Below are 21,907 nucleotides of genomic sequence, written 5' to 3'. Positions count from 1 at the left end.
CCCGGGGCGCATGCGCCGCCAGCAAAGTTGCTGACTCATGTACTGCGCAGGCGCTTGGGCAGGGCCTTCCTCTTCCAATCGGGAGGCGCGACGCCCTCGTGGGCATTGGGTCACTTCCTGTCTCGCGGCGCAGCGGGGGGTGGGGGAGGCACTTCCGGCCCGCCGTCCCCCTCCGCCGCCGCGGTAACCCCCCCCCACTCCCCTCCCCTCACCCAGCGGAGCGGCAAGATGGCGGCGGGCGGCGGCGCGGGGGCCGCGGCGGAGCCGGGCTGGGAGGTGGCCGTGCGGCCGCTGCTCTCCGCCTCCTACTCGGCCTTCGAGATGAAGGAGCTCCCGCAGCTGCTCGCCTCGGTTATCGAGAGGTGAGGGGGGGGCTCACTATGGCCGGGCCGGGCGCCGGGGTCGGGGTCTTGGGGGGGGGGGGGGGCGGCCTGGACTCAGCCTCCCCTCAGCCTCCCCTCAGCCTCCCCTCAGCGTCGTTCCCTCAGGGCGGGTGCCGGGCGGCGGGGAGCCCCTCGGAGTTAGCGCTGGGCGGGGGGGTAGGGTGTGGGGGTCTGGGGGGGGGGGGGGTTACCGCTGGCGGTAGCCGGTGCGGGGCTGCGGGGAGCGGCTGACCCTGCTCGGTGCTGGTCAGGGGACAGCGGCGGGGCTGGGCCGGTGGCCAGCGCCTGCTGGGGCTGCCGGGGAAAAAGGGAGCCCCGAGCAGCGTCCAGGGAGTTACTCATGCCTAGCCTTTCCTGGGGACTGGGAGGCTCTCGGGGTGGTGCCCTTGGGACCTAATAAGCAGGGATGAGGACGTACGCCTGGCTGTTCGCGTTGGCTGCTGCTCGGCCACAGCAAAAGCACCTTTGACAGTTACCCCGTCGAGAGGCTTCGGGACTGTTCTTGCGTTTTTGCTTTTGTTCAAGCGTGTTAACGGTTTTGCAGGCTGCGCGGTGAAAATTGTTGTCTCACCTGGCCTGTCTCCTCTGGTGACAGACTCCTGGGGGGGGGTTCATTGTAGGGCATTGCCTTCCTTTTAGGTTTCTACCCCTGAAATACTACTACTCGTATTTTAAGGAGAAATAAAGCTGAAGCAAATCAAGTCTGCGTTTTCTTAACCGGAAAGGTTAGACTCGGAGCATGAGAGTACTTCCTGGAGCTATTTAACTTACAGCTTATTTTATGATCTAAAACACTACATATGAATGCCACAACATTATGCTCAGTTGCAGAGATATAACCCTGACCACAGTAAATTGTTAGGAAACAAAAAATAAACACTGTGCCAAGGAAGATGATAAAATAAAGCCTTGTGGTATTTTGCTTAATATAGAATGGCTGAGCATACAAACACTGGATGCTTCAAATTAGCGTTCCGTGCCTCTGTACATATAGTAGTGGTTCACCTAGAAACCTGCATATACTCAATATTTATGTGATTTGGGCAGTTCTTAGGCTAGTCTTACATTTAGGGGCCATTTCGGCTTCGCTTTTGCTTGTGGAGCTCTGCTGTCATTGTGCCTAAAGTTCATAATTGGAGTGTTTTGGCAGAAGAATATCACAGAAGCGCTCGAGTGGACGCTCTTGGCTTTTGGGAGAGGTCTGTTTCCCCCATTAGTGAGAATGATGGTTCCATTTTCCACCTGAGACAGCAGTTTGTTGCCTTTAAGTAGCGCTGCCCCGAGGTTTGAGTTGTGTGCCTGATGCTGACTGCGTTTCAGACCTGGCAGGATTTAATGCCAGCACAAGGCCTGTGGAGTCTTGCAGGGCGGTATCTTTTATTTCATGCCTTGATATAACATGTGGCAAATCACAGAGGGAAAAAATATAGCTTGTTCTTGTTTGGAGCCATGCTCTTCTATGCTGAACAAATAACCTATCTTTAGATTTCTAATCTAAAATATTTTATCTGTTCAGCTTATTTTTAGAAGATGATTGTTAGCTCTTGTACTGAGACTGTTGGTTGACACCATCTGCAAAGTGGCTGGATTTCCCGTTAAATAAACGTGGTGCAATGACAGCACAATTACTAACGTTATTCTTTTCAAAATAAATTAATAAACTCCTTTTCTTAACAACTGTTATATTTCATTTTTAAGTTTAAGCATCATCACATTACTGGAATTCCCTTGTTAGCAGGTGTATTCAAGAATTGATAGACTTTGGCCTCTTATCTGGCATAAATTATGGAAATGCTGCCTTGGGAAGACCCAGCTGAAGTGGAACACAGTTTACAAAGTCTCTGACAGTCAAATAAAGCTGGTTTTCAGAGAAGGGTTTTCAACAGGGGGAGAACTGCACCTGCTGCTGTGCCTTTTCAAGGAAGAGGCTGCTTTTGTGCCTGCTGCCTTACATAAAGGGTCTATTTCAGGCTGTTTAAGATCTGGAAGCAGAACTGAGAAAGGAGGTGGCTTTTGTTGCTCACGTGTTATATTTGATATTGACATGGAGGCTTCTTGCTTAGCGTGAGTAATGAGTTTCCCTGGGAAGCAAAACTTATTTAAGCAATAAATCACAATAAAATAGCCGAAAGTTATTATTAAAACTCACAATCTATGCACAATAACACTCTAGCACATTGCAGATTGAGCCGTTATCTTTTATTTATATTTATTTGCAAGGACTTGATGATTTGTTGACACATGCCTTCCACTTTTCACTACCCTAACAAGTCCACAACTTGCGTTAATAAAACTCAAGCCTCTTATTGCCCAGTTCAGATGAAATTCCCTATCTCATTCTGATTTCTGCACCTTTGTGTTCTTATACCTCATGAGTATTGTGTCTTGCACAGCTTAACCTATACAGCAGAAAGATAATTGAGGAGCTGCCAATTTCTCCTATACTCTGTTATTCCCAAATTGTTCTCATTTGTTCTCTTAAAATATGTTGCATACACCTACTGCTGCTAATTTACAGTTGGGCATAAAGAGGTAGGTGAGCAAAATTAGTGTCTGAATATAAGACAGCATGAACTTTTATCCACATTTGGTCTCTGGGCTCGTTACCCATCAGTGCACTTCTGGCAGGAGATGGTGAGGTGAAGCCTGGTGAGTGAGACGTTAAAACTCAGTTGTGTTATGCTGCTGAGTATCTTCAAGTAAAGCCTTTTGCTTCGTAACGGCTACCTTGCTTTTTCAGGTTTTTGGTTAGACTAAATAAAACAAAAATCTCAGAACTAGAAAATCAAAGCTACAAAGCTGTTGAGTTTTTCTCTCTGTTCATTTTTCCAGAAGAAATGATATGTTCTAGAGTTTCTTCTGTTTCAGACACGTCTCCTGTTATGACTGGAAAGAATGACTTAGGATAGAAAAAGGGAAGGTGACCAGGCATAAGTTGGGCTCTGTTCAGGTCAGCAGGGAATGGTGTGTCCTTTTCCTCCTCCTGCCCTGCCAAAGCTGGCATCCTTGTGTGCGGATGGGTGAAGGGGATACGTGCGTTCGTTTTGCCATACTCTGCAGCAGCGCTAGTCATTGTCAGACTTGAGAAATCATTGTTTTAGTTGGGTATAGAGTGCCATGACAGGCTGACACCCTCTGCTCCCCACATCCCCTCCAGAAGTAAACTGTTGCCAGAGGTGGAGAAGGCTGTGTTTTGAGAGGTAAAGTGGCTAGAGAAGTTGAGTCGTGTGATCTGTTCTTCCAACTTGTTCGTTCACATCACTGAATGAAAATGTGAAAGAGTAATTTAAGCATTTAATAGGCCAATATCCACATCCCTTAGTTTTGTTGCAGGGAAAATTAAGGGCAGAAGTAGCTATGGAGGCAGAGCTCTGTTTCTCTTCTCAGGGTGGTTGCCTTCAGGTTTCTGTGCAAAGGGATGTGGTGTGATACTTTATTGCAGCAGCATTTAAGGTGTTATTCCTGTGCATAAACAGACATTCTCCGTGGCCAGCGAGCCTCACTGGGAAACCTCAGAGACTTGACTTGCAGTGTGTTAATGTGCATATTTTGCTGTACAATTTTTATGTTTGGTTTGAGTTGCCAGGAAATTTTCACTTGCTCTGAGCTTTGTGTTGATCTGTGTACGGAGCAGAATGATGCAGATCTCTGAAGTTGCAAGTCTCTACCCATGAGGCAGTGGATGCGTTTTTCTCTGCTGTGTTACTTGCCAAAAGTCTTTACTGCCCAGCTTGTTGCAGACACTGTGTTGTATATTCGTTGTTATGCAATTGCCTGTTTGATCCTTCTGTTTTGCAGAATTGCATAAACTCCAGTTGACTCCGTGCCTTGACAGAAAGGGAATGCCTGTGCTCCAGTCCTGGCAAATCCTGCCTAGCGTTAGCAGAACAAACAGTCCAAACTTTATGGGCAGCTGAGTTTAGAATAATTTAAAGAACAATGAACCTCCGACTGGGAGAGTGATTGCTAAAGATGCTGACCTGTTGTTGATGATATGAAAGAGAAACATCTGCAGTATTGGAATTATTTCCTTAAATATCCTATGTGGGTAGCAATGCCATGATCTGTCTGCTGCTAAGGGACTCAGTCCTGAGGACGTGAGAGATGGGACACAAGGGAGAGATTCTGTTCTCAAAACTTTGATTTGGAAAGAGCTTTTGATTTTAGTGATCTTGTCATACATCTGTTAATAGATATAACATATTCTGAGTGTTGTGTTGCATTGTATACAATTGACATATCTCCTGTTCTCCTGTTGCAGTGAATCTGAAATCCTGCACCATGACAAACAATATGAGCCTTTTTACTCTTCCTTCGTTGCACTTTCAACACATTACATCACTACTGTGTGTGGTCTAAGTAAGTGTTCCCCATCCTTCGCTTCTCTTGCTCTGGTGTTATGACTAGGATATAGTAAAAGTAAACTAGAAGTGTTGTCCTTTTGGTATTTGTCTTGAGCCCTCTTTCTGAATTGGGTACTAAGGCAGAGCATGCGAGGCCAGCATTGCTAGCTTTTACACCGGCAGAATGTCAGTTCAGGTGGAAAGAGAAACTTGTCGATAGGAGTGTTTGGCCACCAAGTACTGGGTGGCGTTGGCACTTTGGTTGCTTATTCATTGGCCTGACTTCATTTAGGGAAAACAATTTTTGGTCAAATGAAGTGTTTAAATCCATTTTCAGGATTTTTAGATTATTCTTTAGCAGTTATGTTACTAAGTTGGAATTAATGATCAAAACTTTGTGACTCAAAGTATTTTATATTATTTTTGCTGACAGTTTGGCAATTTCAGCAAAAAAATGGTTTTAGTCAACTTGTTTCGTGTTCTTCAGTGCTTCTGTCAGTATTAAATAAAGTTGCTGGGGAAGCCATTGTACCTATTTAAATTACCTTGTCTGGGTGGAAGGTATTATCCTTGCTTTACTGACGTTTCTTGTGTTACATTTTAATGAGACTGAATTTATATTGCGTCTGTGTTAGGCATGATAGATTGTGTACGCGTGCATGTTGCATAGCATTCTGTTTTACTGAAAGCATTAGGAACATCTTACACTGAATTATTTAAAAACTTGTACTGAGTGATGCAAGCATCTGCTTTTTTCAGTACCAAGAAACCAATTGCAATCAGTGGCAGCTGCTTGTAAAGTCCTGATTGAATTCTCACTGCTGCGTCTTGAGAACCCAGATGAAGCATGTGCTGTTTCGCAGGTAAGCGCAGATTTTGACCGCGTGGGCAAGCCTGAGTGCAAAAATGGACTTTGGCCTCTTAATTAAAAAATATTTGCTCTAATGTATAAAGCAAAATTGATGAAGTTCTTAAAATATTTAAGGTGTACAACTTTGGTGGAGACTGATGCCTGCTGCATCTTCCCTCTGCATTCTTTACTCAGAATTTCAGCTTGTGAGCAAGCTGAAATAAAGGTGACTTGAAGCCTTGATTAATTCTGTTGCAATTTCATGCAGTCTGATTTGGTTTTGTGTAGCAACCTGGATCAAAACTGTTTGTTGAGTTTTTAAAGACGGATTCTTCCCCAGTTGTATTTTAGTCTTCCAGGAAAGATTAAACCTATTTCAAAGAGGAAAGGCATGTGAGAAATGTTCACATAATGTAGCTTCTGATAGGGCTGGCTTTAAGCCTTAGTATGTCACAGGAGGGAGAGCTTTTCCAGATGCTTTTTGGTAACAAGCACATGGGACAATGTTAGTGACCTGAATTACCTGCAATTAGTAAGCTGTCACAATCTTTGGTATGAGATCAGAGTGGATTCAAGGTGTTGCAGTAGCCTTACTAGCTGAAGTTGCAGTAGTCTCAATGCAGCTGCTTAGAATAAACAGCATCGAGGAATAATTGTAATCAAGAGAGTTTAAACTGTACTTGATGTCTTTTTCTTTGTAGAAACACCTCATTCTACTGATAAAGGGGTTGTGCACAGGCTGCAGCCGCTTAGATCGAACTGAAATAATTACCTTCACAGCAATGATGAAATCAGCCAAGCTGCCTCAGACTGTCAAAACCCTCTCTGATGGTAGGTGTTTTGATTTATGGTTATATCACTGCAGCACTTGAGTTAGGCATAGAAAATGCTATGGTTTTCATGTATGAAGTGATGTTTTGCTGTTTGCCCTGCAGTAGAGGACCAGAAGGAGCTGGCCTCCCCAGTGAGCCCAGAACTAAGACAGAAAGAAGTGCAGATGAACTTCCTCAATCAGTTGACATCAGTCTTTAACCCTAGAGTCTCGTCATCGCCATCTATCATGCCAGAGACACAGGTAAACAAACAGGCCTAGAATAGAAGCAGTCTGAATTTTAGCAGTAATAATATTGGTGCAGGGAAGGATAGAGGTCAGTAAGTGGTAGTTTTTTAATACATAAATGTAAAAAACCCTTTCTTAAGTATTAAAATCCTACATGCATGTTGACAAACAACAAAATTCTGTTTGCATTCTATCGGCAATAGTAGTTTTGTTGCCTCATGGAAGCTAATATTCAGTGATCTTTGTAGCTCTTTCAAGTTCTGCTGCTGATGCACCTTGCTCCTGTGTAGAGACTTACTGCAATACCATGTATTTTTAATGCTTCCATAATATATTTACTCTATGCTTGCTTTTAGGTGGAAGGAGAGAGTGAAGATCAAGCTTCCACAGATCAAACCTCTGCGGCAAAGACAAAAAGCATATTCATCGCTCAGAATGTAGCCAGCCTGCAAGAACTTGGTGAGAATCAGCTTTCTAGCATTGGGGGGAAAAAAGTGCTAGAGCAAATGTGTCTCCAGTGTTACACCTTACAGCTCTGAATGGGAAGAAACTTTCTGACCTAAAGGATTCACTAGGTTGTGTGGTGATGTTACCAAGGGAGGTTGTGGCTGTAATAGAGTTTTCTTCCTTACAGAGGAGATGATCTCAGTATATTTGTATGCAGTCACTGTGTTATGGAGGTGGACAATATAAAATAGCTTATGGGAGGGATTGTTGAGCAGGTGTGAATTAGACCTGGTGTGCCACGTAACATGCACACAGAGCTTTGTGACACCCGTTATGAGTACTGGCTGTAAACTTTGCCATCTGGTTTATGCATTGTAAACTAGTCTTCATCCTATTACCTCATCTATGATGATATTTTCTCACCACAAAGGCTAATAAAGTCAATTATTGATGACTGTTAGGTCTGTTCTGCTTAGAAGCTCTCCCATGAAACAGTAAAAATAACACTGCTTTTTTTTTTTTTGGTAGGTGGCTCTGAAAAACTGCTGAGAGTGTGCCTGAACCTCCCATACTTTTTGCGATACATAAATCGATTTCAGGATGCAGTGTCAGCCAACTCATTTTTTATTATGCCAGCCACAGTGGCAGATGCCACTGCTGTTCGCAATGGGTAAGAGTCTGTTGTCACTCTTCTTCATGCTGGGTACACTGTGTGGGAGAAAATAACGGTGCTAGTTATGCAGTATCAGTTATTGTGCTGCTCCTGTGAGCTGTCTGATGTGTACATTGCATTGCTGAACCTTGACGTGTCATTACTATAGATTTCATTCGCTGGTAATAGATGTGACCATGGCACTGGATACTCTGTCTCTGCCTGTATTGGAGCCCCTGACACCCACGCGTCTCCAAGATGTGACTGTTCTTGCTCTCAGCTGTCTCTATGCAGGTGAATGGATTTTCTGTATTTTCTTTGGAGCTTTAAGTTGCTCTTGCTTTTGCTCTACTTTGTTACCTGCATGTTCGAGTGTCAGCCCGCAAGTAACCTTTATTTCTCATGAATTTGAAAGCTTTGCATAGTATGGTGACTGGGTTAATATGAAAATTGTTATAGTGATGCTGAAATTCTGATATATTCTGTGAATGTTCTTGTCAGTGTCTGAGAGGAAGACTGAGTGACTCAACATCTTCCTAATAGCCTGCAGTTTCTGCTCCTTTTTTTTTATGTTCAGAGCATAATATATTTTTGCAGTGCTTATGGCTTCAGGTTAATTGGTTATACCCCCAAATCAACCTTGTTTCCCAGGAGTGGTTTAAGTACACCTGAATCCTGAGTGTTTAATTGGTATGGGTAACACTCTGAAGAGATATGGCAGTCGAGTATGAGGATTGCCTTAAAAATGGTATTGAACTACATGGTAAAACGTTTCCTCCATTAATTGTTATCATGTGTTTCTGTAGGACAAAACTTGACTCTTTTGGGGGTACTTCAGAAAGATTTTTTTAATCTGTCAACTGTAATATTGAGTATTCCCAGCTCCATCAAGTTTAAGGGCATGTTTGATACCACTTGTTTTAATGTGCTAAGTAGGAACATAGAGTCCCGAGATTGGCTCTTAATAAGAATGTTACCTCCACTTGTTTTTAATCAGGTGTGAGTGTGGCAACTTGCATGGCCATCCTACATGTGGGTAGCACTCAACAGGTACGAACTGGGTCAACAAGTTCCAAAGAAGAAGATTATGAAAATGATGCTGCTACTATTGTACAGAAATGTGTAAGTAAAGGAGAGAGCGTGTTTGTTGTTTTCATTCTTGGAAAGTGGAGTGTGTAGAATTTGTATTTATTTGGATTGCAATACATATCTATTATTTCTGGGCATTAGACTTGCAGATAAGGGAAGTAATGGGGTGGCTTTCCGTAGAGGAAAAAATACAATTGTATTTGGAGTTTTAAAAGTGTCTGTGGTGGTTTATTATTGCCCAGTGGAGCGCTTAAACGTTAACATGGTTTTGGATTTATTTGCAGCTTGAAATCTATGAAATGATTGGACAAGCCATCAGCAATTCACGCCGTGCAGGGGGTGAGGTAAGATTTGTGTCTCAGAAAGCTTTTTTCACTGTTTTTGTGCTGGTATATTTTGGCATTTGGATTGACACTATTTTGTCTTTTTGGTGCTTTCCATCCCCCCCCCCCCCCGCACTTCCTTCACTTTTGGGACGATAGCATTATCAGAACTTCCAGCTGCTTGGGGCTTGGTGTTTGCTAAACAGCCTCTTCCTCATCTTGAACCTCAGCCCCACGGCCTTGGCTGATAAGGGAAAGGAGAAAGATCCATTGGCTGCTCTTCGCGTCAGAGACATTATTGCTCGTACTAAGGAGGGCGTTGGGTCTCCCAAACTAGGACCTGGGAAAGGGTATGTAAATACCCCACTGAAGTAATCATTGTCCATGTATCTAACCCTGCCCAGCAAGCAACTACTACAGACTCTTGTTGGTCTCTTGAAATTTTATCCGTATTTGTAATTCAAGTCTTGATTCTTGAAAAGAAGTCGTCACCTTCAGTTTAGCAAAGCAGTCACTTCACTCAATTCACTATGTGTATATATATATATGTATTTTTCCCTCTCTGAAATTACATTGTATCCTCTACGTTTCTGTAGGCATCAAGGGTTTGGTGTTCTGTCGGTGGTGCTAGCAAATCATGCTATCAAATTGCTGTCATCACTCTTTCAAGATCTGCAAGTGGAGGCATTGCACAAGGTATGTAGGTAGCTTGTATGTTCTTGTGAAACATTTTGCCTTCTCCACTGAAACACACTTTAAATTCTCTTTTCAATGCCGTCCCCCAGGGCTGGGAGAGTGATGGTCCACCAGCAGTGCTGGATATCATGGCTCAAAGCACATCCATCCAGAGAATTCAGCGACTGATAGATTCTGTACCACTCACTAATTTGCTGCTGACTTTGCTATCTACTTCCTACAGAAAGGTGGGAACTGGCATATAGCTAGAGAACTAATGTAGCTGAACCACTCCTACTAAATGTCATCTGCATGGAAAATTCTTACTTTACAAACTGTGACTACGCTAAGAAGAATTTAGAATGCTTCTTTCAGAAGCTGTCAACTGGGGCCTCTCTCTTTCCTCTTTTCAGAGATGTAAATTTGACAAACTTTTTCTGATAACATTTTTCTGTAAACTCAGTGGTCTTTGTGAGTTTAGGGAGAAGATGAAAAGGCTGTATTCAAAATGGATGCTTTTAGGTTAGAGCTGTTACTTGACGTGTTCCTTGCAAGCTTGGCATAAATTATTTGTTTTCAACTATCCTGTTGAAAAATCCTGTTGATTAAAATTCCTAATTTTTAATACAACTTAAAGGGGGAGAAGCCTTGAAAAACTGTTAATAGTTGAGACAAATTTGCTAGAATAAAATTAAAATACATCAGGAAGTTACTCTTTTCAAATTCTTATCTTTCAGAATCCTAAAATTTAACTTGTTCTGCTGTTCTTCTAAGGCTTGTGTCTTGCAGCGTCAGAGGAAGGGTTCCATGAGCAGTGACGCAAGTGCCTCCACTGATTCTAATACTTACTATGAGGATGATTTTAGCAGCACTGAGGAGGACAGCAGCCAAGGTAATAGAGTTTGCAGCAAGCAACTTAAGTCAGGATTTTACTCTGTCTTTCAGATTTAGTGGAAACCTGGCTACTGGGCTGTTGCTTTCTTGGACTGGAATGACATGTAATGCTGAAAATATGAAACAGTTTGTAAGATCTGTTTGGCAGAAGTAATGCTGACTGTACTCTTTTATGTAAACTGGAGCCAGTGTGGCTGGGATTTGTCAGTATTTGCTTAAGAGGAGAGTGGAAATAATTTCTTCTTGTAAATTCCTGCTGGAGTGCCGTAAAAGTGCTTAGCCTTGTGATTTGGAAAGGAAAAACCAAGATAGGAGATGCCTTAACTCTGCTCACGGAAACTCTTTTTCAGGCCTTTTCTAAGCTGAGTAGTTTGCATAAGGCAGTTGCTTATAATAGTATGCTTTTGTTTTTCCTGCCTCCTGTATTAGACGATGACAGTGAACCAATCCTTGGGCAATGGTTCGAAGAGACAATCTCTCCAAGCAAAGAGAAGGTGGCCCCACCGCCACCCCCTCCACCGCCTCCTTTGGAGAGCTCGCCTAGAGTGAAAAGCCCTAACAAACAGACTGCTGGAGAGAATGGGAACATCCTGGCCAGCCGCAAAGATCCAGAATTGGTATGGGAAGGTCTTCAGGCTTAATGAAATAACTGATGTGCTGTAGCATGGTTTACTTGTCAATGGCTAGCTACATTGACAGACAACATGTATTTTAAGGTACAAGGGCTATTTTAAGTACATTGCTGATGGAGAATCAGTGACTCTCTTGGCTTTGAAGAAGGATGTTTTCTCTACTCTTCTGTCAGGTGGAATATCACAGTATTTGTTAGTGCCAGGGAAGCAAAGACTGAGGATAATATCTGTTTGGGTTACAGAGGGAGAGGGAAAATGAGGGCAGAACTATAAGCAAAATGTCTTGCTGGTAGAATGCTTTAGCTCCAACTCCATTGGGTAAAGACAAAAATAAATACTGCAGTTGAGAAGTTAGAGACTTGCAACCTTTTCAGAGAATTGTAAAATCGGTCCTGATACAGAATGCAGAGTGCAGTGAGCTGGATTGCAATGAGTAAACCTGTGCTTCACTGCCGGGGTGGAGTTAGCGGACTTAATTTATTTTGCTGGTGGTTTTGGTTTTGTTTAATGTTGTCTTATAGTCCGTCTGCTTTTGTTGCTTCTATAGTGTGTTTCTCTTTTCTTTTCAGTTTTTGAGCCTAGCTTCAAACATTTTGAACTTTATCACTTCTTCTATGCTGAACTCCAGGAATAACTTCATTCGCAACTACCTGAGTGTGTCTCTTTCGGAGCAGCACATGGCTACGCTGGCTAGCATCATCAAAGAAGTGGATAAGGACGGGCTTAAGGGTGAGTGATCAGAACCTTACTTAGAGAACACAGACTGTGGGATTTATAGGTGTGTATTTTCTTAGCTCCCTGTTGAAATCTTAAATATAGGAGAGCAGCGGTACTAAGTGGCTTGATCCCTGTCTTACAGGCACGTCAGATGAGGAGTTTGCTGCTGCGCTGTATCACTTCAACCATTCCTTGGTGACCTCAGATCTTCAGTCTCCTGCCTTGCAGGTAGGTCTGTGATTGAATGTATAAATAAAATGAAGAAGTGTTGGTGTCTGTTAATGTCTCTACACAAACGCTCCACACCTGGAGTAGTGTGTTGATGATTCTATTTGGCCCTAGAGTATATTCCTTTGCAAACAGAGTGTGGAGTATTTTGGATCCAATGAGTTGGATGACCTTTGCAGTCAGCCAGTACAAAACATCCTGCAGAGTGTAAACTTAACATCTAGAGTTCAGATTAATCCACTGAACTTTGAAGGTGATGATAGCTGAAAAGGAAATGAGTTTGTATGTTTTGTTTTGGAGAGTTGCCTCTATCCATGCATTTATCAAGAGGTGTTCCTGCAGAATTGCTTTGCTGTCAGGACTGATGCCAAAAGGCCTTGGAATTCTCTCAGGAGAGAATCAAAGTAATCCTTTTGCTTTCATGTGCTAACTTTGTAGCCTCTAGGTTTCTTTGCTAGGTCATGGGCTGACTGGACTTAACACTGTAAGTAGGGGTTGTAAATCTGCTTACCAATCACTGAATTCAATCCCTATACTTTTTGTTGACCGTTTTTTACTATGTTTAAAATAATCTTTTTTAAAAGCAGTTGGACTTTTCAGATATCTGCCTTTTTACTATACTTGAAAAGAAGCAAGCATTACTGTGATCAGTCAAAGGGGTCATCTTCCACGTTCTTAGATACTGAACATAGTAGCATAATCTTCTCCTGCTGTGATATTGCAGTAAATGAGTAGAGCTCATTAATGCCATTCTTTCTGCATTGGTGTTGAAGTTGAAAGTTTGTTGCGGTTTAGGTGGCAAAGTGACAGTGTAACTGTCCCTCAGTAGCTATGCCATATATTTGAGATAGGAGAGATATTGCTGTGTGAACAAGCTCTGAGAGCCATAATGTTTATTGTCATGTATTTGTTCAAATCATGCTTTTAATTAAAGCATCAGACAAGGCTTGCCTGTTTTCAACAAGTCTCTGTTTTGTTCCAGAACACACTTCTTCAGCAGCTGGGAGTTGCCCCTTTTTCTGAAGGTCCATGGCCTCTCTACATCCATCCTCAAAGTTTGTCGGTGCTTTCGCGACTTCTTCTGATTTGGCAGCATAAAGCCACTGCTCAGGGAGATCCTGATGTTCCAGAATGCCTTAAAGTTTGGGAAAGGTGAGATAATTTTATGTTAAACTGAAAGTCGGTCATCTCTTACCTCTCTGATTTTCTATCAAGTAAAAATTCTCTGGGACCAGCGTAACAAGCGTGTGTGTGTTCTCTGAGCAATGATGGTATGTGATTGCTTGGAGGAGCAGAGGGTCAGTCTTCTGTGCTACTGGAGTCTTTCGCCTAGAGCATAAGAAATGAAACCTAGAATCAGCATTTAAGTGGGTGGAGGCTGAATTACTTACAGCAATGCTGGTTTTAAAAAGGGAAGGCAAATGTCTTATTTCAGGAGGTTTCTGATAGGTTCTGTTATGATGGTGCCAAGATTTTTCCTCTCTGTGCCATTACCTGAATGTGAAAGTCTCTTGATAGGGTTTAGCTGTAGTAGACAGCCTTTCCTGTGGGAATGAGTTTGCATCTCTCTTTCTCCTTTTGAATGATTGTTCATATTTTCCATCAAATGTAGTTGCTGCTCTTTGAATTTATGCAGGTTTTACTGTCTGCAGTCTCACTCCAATAGATAATGCAGTGAATAATTTGTGAAATTGCCAGTATTAGAAGAATAAGCAGAAAAACGTAATTACCAAAATATTTCTCTAACCTCTAGTTAAAGAGATTTTAAAGAGGGATCTAAGCAAGGAGAAAAGTAAACTTTATAAACTTCCTCTCTTATTGTCAGGTTTGTGGGCACACTGAAGCAAAATGCCTTGCAGGGGACTCTTCCCAGTGACACAGAAGATCTGAATGTTGAACATCTTCAGCTGCTGCTGCTTATTTTTCACAATTTCTCTGAGAGGGGCCGCAGATCTATCATGATGCTCTGTATCCAGACAATTGTGGAGCTGACAGTGAACATGGATACCCAGCAATGTTCTGTGCCACTTATTGTGGCACGTCTACTCTTGGTGTTTGACTACCTGCTCCATCAGTATTCCAAGGCCCCCGTGTACCTATTTGAACAGGTACGATTTTGAGATCATGCTCTGGATCCTTAATTGGTCACCCAGCAGAAATCTGTAGCAGGCAATTGTTTGGTGTGTTCCGGTCTCTTCATGACCTTTGCGAGTAAATCGATTTTGACGTTGTTACCAGCCTTTGGAGTTATAATGCATGATTAACTACAGTTGCTGATTCCTAGCAGCAGGTTCGGTTTGAGTGTAAATTCCTTGTGTAACTACTGTCCTAGTAAATCTTGGTAAGGACAGGATGAATGCCCTGCCTTATCTTTCAAAATCTTGAGTATTTGGGTATTTAGGCACCATTTCACAAATACGTTGTATGCCGTGTCCTGGCTTTCGCTTTTCACTGTTGAGGTTTTTGGCACTGTTCTCATTAATGGGATGCTAGTGTTTTGTGCGTGGCTTTTTCAGTTGTTGGAAGCTTGACCACTGATTTAAGCTGCTCACTCCAGAATAAAAATCGTCAGGTAGGGTCCAGGGCTTTCCTCAGAAGCTGGGAATTATTGTGTTTTAGCAACGGGGTTGTTTGTGTTTTATGGTTCTTTTTCTGTTGGTGGTGATATTTCCCCCCCACACCCCTTAATGATATGGATGCCATGGGTGTTTTTTTGGTTTGGTTTTTTTTTAACTTAGGTGCAATATAATTTGCTGACTCCACCCATTGGCTGGGTGAGTGGATCCCAGGACAGTAGCAGACGAACATCTGTCCCGCTTTATCATGGGTTTAAAGAAGTGGAAGAAAACTGGACCAAACACTGTTCATCAGGTAAGAAAGAAAATGTAAGGAATTTTTCATTCCAAAATTTGCTTTTACAAATAAATGAGGGCCCTTCCTGTGCCCTGGTGTGGGTAGCTTTTCGTACTTTTAATGGGCATAGTTACAATAGACAGATAAAAATGCATGTAATAATGCAAGAAAAGTTGTATTAAACAAAATTATTGTTGTCTAGGAGTATGCTACAAGTAAATAATTCAAAATAAGTGTGTATTTATTGTGTCAGGATTGTATGAGTAGGAAAACCTTGGCCACATATATCATAGGTTAAAAGCACATGTCATGGAGCTGGCTTAGTACAATCTGATATTAGTCTTAAAATGTGAAAGGTTGTGGGGATGGAGGAGAGAGGATAACACAATACTGCCTAATTGTAGCTATCACTTTGTACATTTTCTGTCCTCACATTCCAGACACAGTTCCACAGCCCAGATTCTACTGCATCCTATCTCTAGAAGCTTCTGAAGATGATCTGAACCGTCTAGATAGCACGGTATTGGGACTTCTGTTTTAGAGACCTTTCTGTAAGCCTTGTGGGCTGTGTTGATTTGTCAAGTGCCAGGGAAAATAGATGACAAAGACTTGATGAAGCAGCTAGAGCAGAAACACTTCACCAAGTGGAGAAAAGAATAGTGGCTGAATAAGATAATATGGGATTCCTTTTTGTGCCTAATTACATGTCAGGGAGATCAGTATGCAAAATCTATGAAGATGTGTTGCACTACTTGTGGTAACGCTTGAGATTCAAATATGTATGCTGTGAGAGAGAGCCCTGTCACATCCACATTTATTTTTGAGCGCTGCCGAAACAACTGAGACAAAGACACATGACATTAGAGTTGCTTTCTCATAATTTTGCTCCCATGTTCTTCCTGGGTTTTGTTTCCTCACTAAATTTGTTGTCATCTAGGTTATGGGCTTGCTTCATGCATGCTCCCTTATAACCAGTTTATTGGTATTCTGACTGGGGGGAGAAGTACCCAACAGAACTAACTTCCTGAAGTTTTATTTTGCATAGTTTCATTCTGTGGGTATTCTGAATACTTAAGAGAAGAGCTTGGCTGTATATAAACGCAGAGCTGTGCAATTTACGAAGCAACGATCCTGACTTGTCATCTCTTGCAGGTTTGTGAGGTCCTTTTCTCAAGGACTATGAAGTATGATGAGCTTTACACAGCCCTGACTTCATTACTTGCAGCTGGGTCACAGTTTGATACACTCAGGAGGAAAGAGAACAAAAATGTCACTGCACTGGTAAGACTATGTTGCTGTAATGTTGTCTGTGTTGAGGAATAACAAGTTTTCATACTTAGTATTTTCAAGCAAAGTATTTAACCAAAGTATTCTGGACAGTGGTTGGAGTAATGGTGAAGTTAAAAATCCCATGGCTAATGGTGGTGTTTATGGTGGCAGTACATCTCATATGAGTTTTTAATTCATAACACATTTTAGACTTGCTGTATGTCCCTGGTAATTCCAGGAGGTCTGGGTAGAATATGGTGAAGCAGAAAGAAATTGTATAATCTTTCCTTTTTCTTTTCTCACTCCTATTTGTTGCATAATTTGTTGTATAGTATAACAGAAACTCAGTCCAGTATGTGTTCATCAGATTTGGCACAGCTACAGGAGTCTAGAGTCTTTGATGAAATAATTTCAGTAGCTGTAATGATTGAAACTGCGATCTTTCTTTACTGATTTGTCCAACTGTACTTTTATGTAGGAAGCCTGTGCACTACAGTACTACTTCTTGATACTGTGGCGGATACTGGGGATTTTGCCTCCATCCAAAAATTACATGAATCAATTGGCTATGAACACACCAGAAATGAGTGAATGTGATATTCTACACACATTGCGCTGGTCCTCCCGCCTGCGAATCACACCTTACGTCACGTGGATCAAGGTACAGCCTCATCTTTATAGGGGTGTTTTGTAATGTTGTTGATAGTAAGAATGTCAGTCTCTTGTTCTTCCATGCTGACTGCATGTGGGATTTGTTATGTGGGCATGGTGGTGAGAAATGGGAGCTTGTGTCCATGTTTTCTAAAGTGTTCTAGCCTGGTAATTGGCAGAGTGGTTAATTACAGAGCACTTCTAAAGTGTGATAGGTCTTTTTTTGGCATCTGTAGGATCACCTTACCAAGCAGGGCATGAAAGCCGACCATGCTGCTTCTCTCATTGAATTGGCCTCCAGCAAGTGCAGCTCAGTGAAGTATGATGTGGAAATAGCAGAGGAATACTTTGCTCGACAGGTAAGGTGGTGTGAATGCAACTGTGCATATGGAGCTTCTATTTTTGTGGAATGATTTGCACTTACTGTTCCATCCCTTTGTATTTTAAGATATCTTCTTTCTGTGGTGTTGATTGCACAACTATTCTCCAACTGCACGAAGTTCCCAGTTTACAATCCATTTACACCCTTGATGCTGCAATTTCCAAGATTCAGGTTTCTCTAGATGAGCACTTTTCCAAGCTAGCTGCAGAAACTGATCCACACAAGTCTTCAGAGATAACCAAGAACCTCCTGCCTGCTACGCTACAGCTTATTGACACTTATGCTACGTTTACCAGGTACAGTCCTTAGGATCGCTAGTAGGAATACAATTTTCTTCTGTGCGTAGGGCTTTCTTTGCATTTTGTTTTTTGTTTTCTTATAGATAGGTACTTTTTTTAAAAAAAAAATTTTAAATATATAATTACTCTAAGTTAAGTCCTCTAGAGTGTCAGTTGTTTTAAAAGAATAATAAAAAGTAGCTTCTCAAGCCAGCTGTGTGAGGTAGTTGTTTCTAAGTAGCTTCCTTGTCTGATCTTTCAAGATTTTCTTGGAGGCTAGCAAAACCAGCTTTTCCTCCAAAGATGAAACCTCCTCTTACCACTCTCTGGGATAGTGCTACCTAAGGTTATTTCACTGAGGTAATATTGAGACTGTCAGACCACCAAGAAAGAGAAGGGGTTTAATTCTTACATTAAGAGTCTGAAGTCTTTTAAACTCTCGTTAGAACCTATGTAGAAAAAAGCAAAAGTAAATCAGCTTTTTCTTTTGAGTGAGCACTTTTCCTGGTAAGTAGCTTAGAGGAGATAAAAGCCCAGAACTCCCTTAGTGGTATAACACAAAGTATGGGGGAGAACTTCAGAAGTTTGCTTTCTTATCTGTCACTATAGTGACACACTTAGTTGTGAAATGCAGAGCTGTTTACTGAAATAAATCCTTTCCATCCTGAATGCAGATCTTACTTGCTACGGAGCCTCTCTGAAGAGGGCTCCACGGAGAACAAACCCTCTGAAGAAAAGCTCCGAGGTTATGCTGCTGTCCTGGCCATTGGATCCAGCCGTTGCAAGTCTAATACTCTAGGTGAGGGTACTGTACAGTTCAGATTTCCTTCTCTCTGTAGGTGAAGCTTTCTACAGTGCTGCCCACATTCAGCTTCAAAGCCATATGCTGGCTAATGAGTTCTTTTTCTTGACCACTTTGTTCAAATGAGCATATTATCCTGTCAGCAGCAGCCTGAGAAGTCTTTTCCTTGTAGAATTGTAACAACTGAGAGAGGGGCAAGCCTTGAAAGAGTAACTACCTTGTGGGCTTATCTGGCTATGAAAATGCTTTTCTAACCATGTTGGTGGTCTGGTGGCATGGCATAGTAAGGGGAATTATGAAATGTTGATATGTTGAAGACTGCTGCAAATTAGTATTTTTGCCGTTTCCTGTTGATTTAATAAAGTGAAAGAAGCTAGGAAGCTCTTGCAAACTTTAGGGATAATTTTGACTTGTAGAAAAGCATGAAACTAGCCCTCAGTAGAATTACAGCTCAACTTAGCCACAGTTGTGTCTTAATCTAGTTTTAAACAGTGTTGTAGAAGCATTCTGGTTTTCAGTAGGACCCATGAAATTACTCAGTGACTTTACAGTTCCTTATTAATTGCAGGTCCAACACTTGTTCAGAACTTGCCATCAGCTGTGCAGACTTTATGTGAATCATGGAACAACATTCATACAAATGAGTTTCCAAACATTGGCTCGTGGGTGAGTCCAGCCTCATGAATTGATCTGGTGTGATCTTAACTCCATAAATTGCTGGGAATGGCAGGCAGTGTGTCTTTCTGTTAAAGATAAATAGTTCTGATTTTTGTGCATGTGTGTCTCAATCCTTAGCGCAATGCCTTTGCAAATGACACGATCCCTGCAGAAAGCTACATCAGTGCAGTTCAGGCCGCCCACCTCGGTACTCTCTGCAGCCAAAGTCTACCTCTTGCAGCTTCCCTAAAACACACCCTTCTCTCCCTGGTCAGACTCACTGGGGATCTCATTGTGTAAGTGATGTTTTTTATATTACATTCTTGCCGTTTAGAACTGTGCTTTTCTGAATGTCTGTCTTCATCAGACTGTTTGGGTGGAACACTTAGTGAACTGGTGCTGTATTTTGAACTAAGGCTTTAATGGAGTTCCTTTCAGTTTACAGTTCTAAATTCTAAATGAATGAAAGACAGCCTTTCTGCCTTGATCTGATATCTCTAAAAGTCAGACTCCCTGAGAGAAACCTTTAGTCCTTTTTGTTGAATAGGAACTTGAAGAAACTGGGATATAAACTGAGACAATATGGATCTAATTAATTCATTTGTGCTTTGTTATCACTCACTTGTGTGATGTTTTCAAAGTATAAGGAAAAAGTGAAATGAAGGAATTTTTTTTCCAGGGACTTACTCTAAGATATTCTGAAACAAAAAAATAATTGTTGACACTGCAGACAAGTCCAAAAGCTGTGCTATGCGATAGCATGACTGTCTAGGAAAATGTTGTAACTGTATTTATGCAAAAGTAATGGGCAGGGTTTTCCAAATGAGGACTATTTTTCTGAGGGGAAAGGTGGCTGGGCCAGCGTATTTATCCCAGCTTTCTAAAAAGGGTTTTAGCACTGACTTTCATCTGGACTTGTGCCTTACTTGTGTGACTTCTGATTTATCAACTAAGGATGTTCTCTGATGCATCATGCAGAGAATTAACTTTGCTTTTCTTTTCAAGCTGGTCAGATGATTTGAACCCACCACAGGTGATTCATTCCCTGTTGCCCCTCCTTTTGGAGACCAGCACAGAGAGTGTGGCAGAGATAAGCAGCAACTCCCTAGAAAGGATCCTGGGCCCTGCAGAATCAGATGAATTCCTGGCACGTGTTTATGAGAAATTGATCACAGGATGCTATAACATATTGGCCCATCACTCTGATCCAAACAGGTAATGGACTGTGTGGCTTGTAGTTCTGCTCCAGCAAATCTGTATACAAAGAATTACTACAGTATGTTTAAACATCAGTGTCGGTTCTTGAACAGCACAACAGAAAGGCAAAAAATCAGCTTAATCTGTTGAAGACTTCTACACTTGTAGACTAAAAATACAAGATATTTTATTCATGTTACCAGACTGTTCAGCACTGCCGTTCAGGCAGTGTGGATTTTAATCAACATTTGTAACTCTGGATGGAGCATGTATGTATCTGGTTAGTTTTTTATTTAAGCAAATAGAAAATTATGTAAATACAAGCACGAAATCAAAGCTGAAGATGCCGACCTAACTTGCTTTATATTCCCTTGTCTTTTGTTCTTGCTGTTTGCAAGGATGGCTAATCCCTGCTTTATCATAGCAAACTAGCCAGATTTGTGCTTCCCACCCCCTACTTGCTGTGTGTGTATAGAGGGAATAAGCTTGATGCGCTGATGTTGGTTCTACCCATCTGAAACATAAAACCATTAGGCATGATGATGTTGCATCTTTTTAAGACTGATCCTCTCTGGATGGAAGGTATTCAGAAGTTCATCTACTGCGCCTTCTGGTAGAGAATGTAAATGTAATTGAATTTTACTTGCAGAGTGTCCTGTGGAGTGGGGATGAACACAGGAGAGGATGGGGAGGAGTAATGCTAGAAGAGACTTAAAGTGTAAAAAGAGCCGTCATTTAGAGGAATTTGTAATGTGAGGTGTCTGAAAGGTCTAGATTATTCTAGGTTTCTGACTGTGTAACTTGCCTTACAGCATCATGTGCCACTTTTTTTCTGAACGTTTGGTGGGTTTGTTGGTGTTCATATATGTTTGTTCATCAATTGTTTTTCTCCTGTCTCTTGGAAGGAGAGCTGCTTTCAGTCAGTGGAAAGCTTATTGGAATTGTATTAGCAAAATTGATCTCTTCTTGGCTCTCAGAATTGTTGAAATTGTTGAAATCGCTCTTATATCTTCTTATGTAATATGAATCTTTTGATCCTTAGTGGCCTGGATGAGTCCATCTTGGAGGAATGTTTGCAGCATCTGGAGAAACAGCTGGAGAGCAGCCAGGCCCGAAAAGCCATGGAGGAATTCTTTTCAGAAAGGTGAGGTCATCCTGAAAGTTGTAGCCCAAGAACTTTATTTCTCTTCCTTTTTCTCTTAGCTTGTCACTGTCAACAGCGAAGTGATGTTAATGCCATTGCTCAGGAAAATAGAGAACCATGTAAAGGTAGGATACCCTTCAATAAGCGCAGGAGAGTGTGAAAAGACTTTTCTGTGTGGGAGAAGACATAGGTCTTTGTCACTCCAAATAAAATACTCAGCGAGTCCTCATAGTGTTAACTGATCAGAAAGTAACTCCCAAAACACACAAAGTATGTCTAGAGAGGAGACATTGCTTTATTCTGTGCAGGAAGATTTCCACAAATCAAGCACACCTACTGAGGTTTTTCAGTCCGTACTTACACACTACAGTTAAAACACCA

At 41.8% G+C, this 21,907-nt stretch overlaps 1 protein-coding gene across 5 annotated transcripts in view; it reads left to right on the top strand.

The window, feature by feature from the left end:
- The first annotated feature begins 171 nt into the window (after positions 1 to 171).
- UBR4 (ubiquitin protein ligase E3 component n-recognin 4) overlaps positions 172 to 21,907 on the top strand; it is an 80,223-nt gene continuing 58,487 nt past the window's right edge. For 4 of the 5 annotated variants that reach the window (XM_069782378.1, XM_069782377.1, XM_069782375.1 and 1 more), the window contains exons 1-30: positions 172 to 362; positions 4,645 to 4,742; positions 5,486 to 5,589; positions 6,278 to 6,407; positions 6,512 to 6,651; positions 6,993 to 7,095; positions 7,612 to 7,753; positions 7,905 to 8,029; positions 8,733 to 8,857; positions 9,109 to 9,168; positions 9,307 to 9,497; positions 9,744 to 9,843; positions 9,933 to 10,070; positions 10,597 to 10,714; positions 11,146 to 11,333; positions 11,918 to 12,077; positions 12,208 to 12,293; positions 13,276 to 13,445; positions 14,119 to 14,401; positions 15,032 to 15,164; positions 15,587 to 15,666; positions 16,299 to 16,427; positions 16,894 to 17,076; positions 17,303 to 17,425; positions 17,515 to 17,744; positions 18,401 to 18,525; positions 19,097 to 19,194; positions 19,324 to 19,481; positions 20,191 to 20,400; positions 21,425 to 21,526. In XM_069782378.1, the coding sequence (XP_069638479.1) occupies positions 229 to 362; positions 4,645 to 4,742; positions 5,486 to 5,589; positions 6,278 to 6,407; positions 6,512 to 6,651; positions 6,993 to 7,095; positions 7,612 to 7,753; positions 7,905 to 8,029; positions 8,733 to 8,857; positions 9,109 to 9,168; positions 9,307 to 9,497; positions 9,744 to 9,843; positions 9,933 to 10,070; positions 10,597 to 10,714; positions 11,146 to 11,333; positions 11,918 to 12,077; positions 12,208 to 12,293; positions 13,276 to 13,445; positions 14,119 to 14,401; positions 15,032 to 15,164; positions 15,587 to 15,666; positions 16,299 to 16,427; positions 16,894 to 17,076; positions 17,303 to 17,425; positions 17,515 to 17,744; positions 18,401 to 18,525; positions 19,097 to 19,194; positions 19,324 to 19,481; positions 20,191 to 20,400; positions 21,425 to 21,526 (4,166 nt within the window). In that variant the 5' untranslated portion in view covers positions 172 to 228. The remainder of the gene's footprint in view (positions 363 to 4,644; positions 4,743 to 5,485; positions 5,590 to 6,277; positions 6,408 to 6,511; positions 6,652 to 6,992; positions 7,096 to 7,611; positions 7,754 to 7,904; positions 8,030 to 8,732; positions 8,858 to 9,108; positions 9,169 to 9,306; positions 9,498 to 9,743; positions 9,844 to 9,932; positions 10,071 to 10,596; positions 10,715 to 11,145; positions 11,334 to 11,917; positions 12,078 to 12,207; positions 12,294 to 13,275; positions 13,446 to 14,118; positions 14,402 to 15,031; positions 15,165 to 15,586; positions 15,667 to 16,298; positions 16,428 to 16,893; positions 17,077 to 17,302; positions 17,426 to 17,514; positions 17,745 to 18,400; positions 18,526 to 19,096; positions 19,195 to 19,323; positions 19,482 to 20,190; positions 20,401 to 21,424; positions 21,527 to 21,907) is intronic. The other variant, XM_069782379.1, reaches the window with a different exon arrangement.

Source organism: Haliaeetus albicilla, chromosome 4 (genome assembly GCF_947461875.1).
Source record: "Haliaeetus albicilla chromosome 4, bHalAlb1.1, whole genome shotgun sequence".
In the NCBI taxonomy this organism is placed as follows: Eukaryota; Metazoa; Chordata; class Aves; order Accipitriformes; family Accipitridae; genus Haliaeetus; species Haliaeetus albicilla.
Note: the sequence above shows the minus strand (reverse complement) of the source record. Positions and strands in the feature narration are given on the sequence as shown.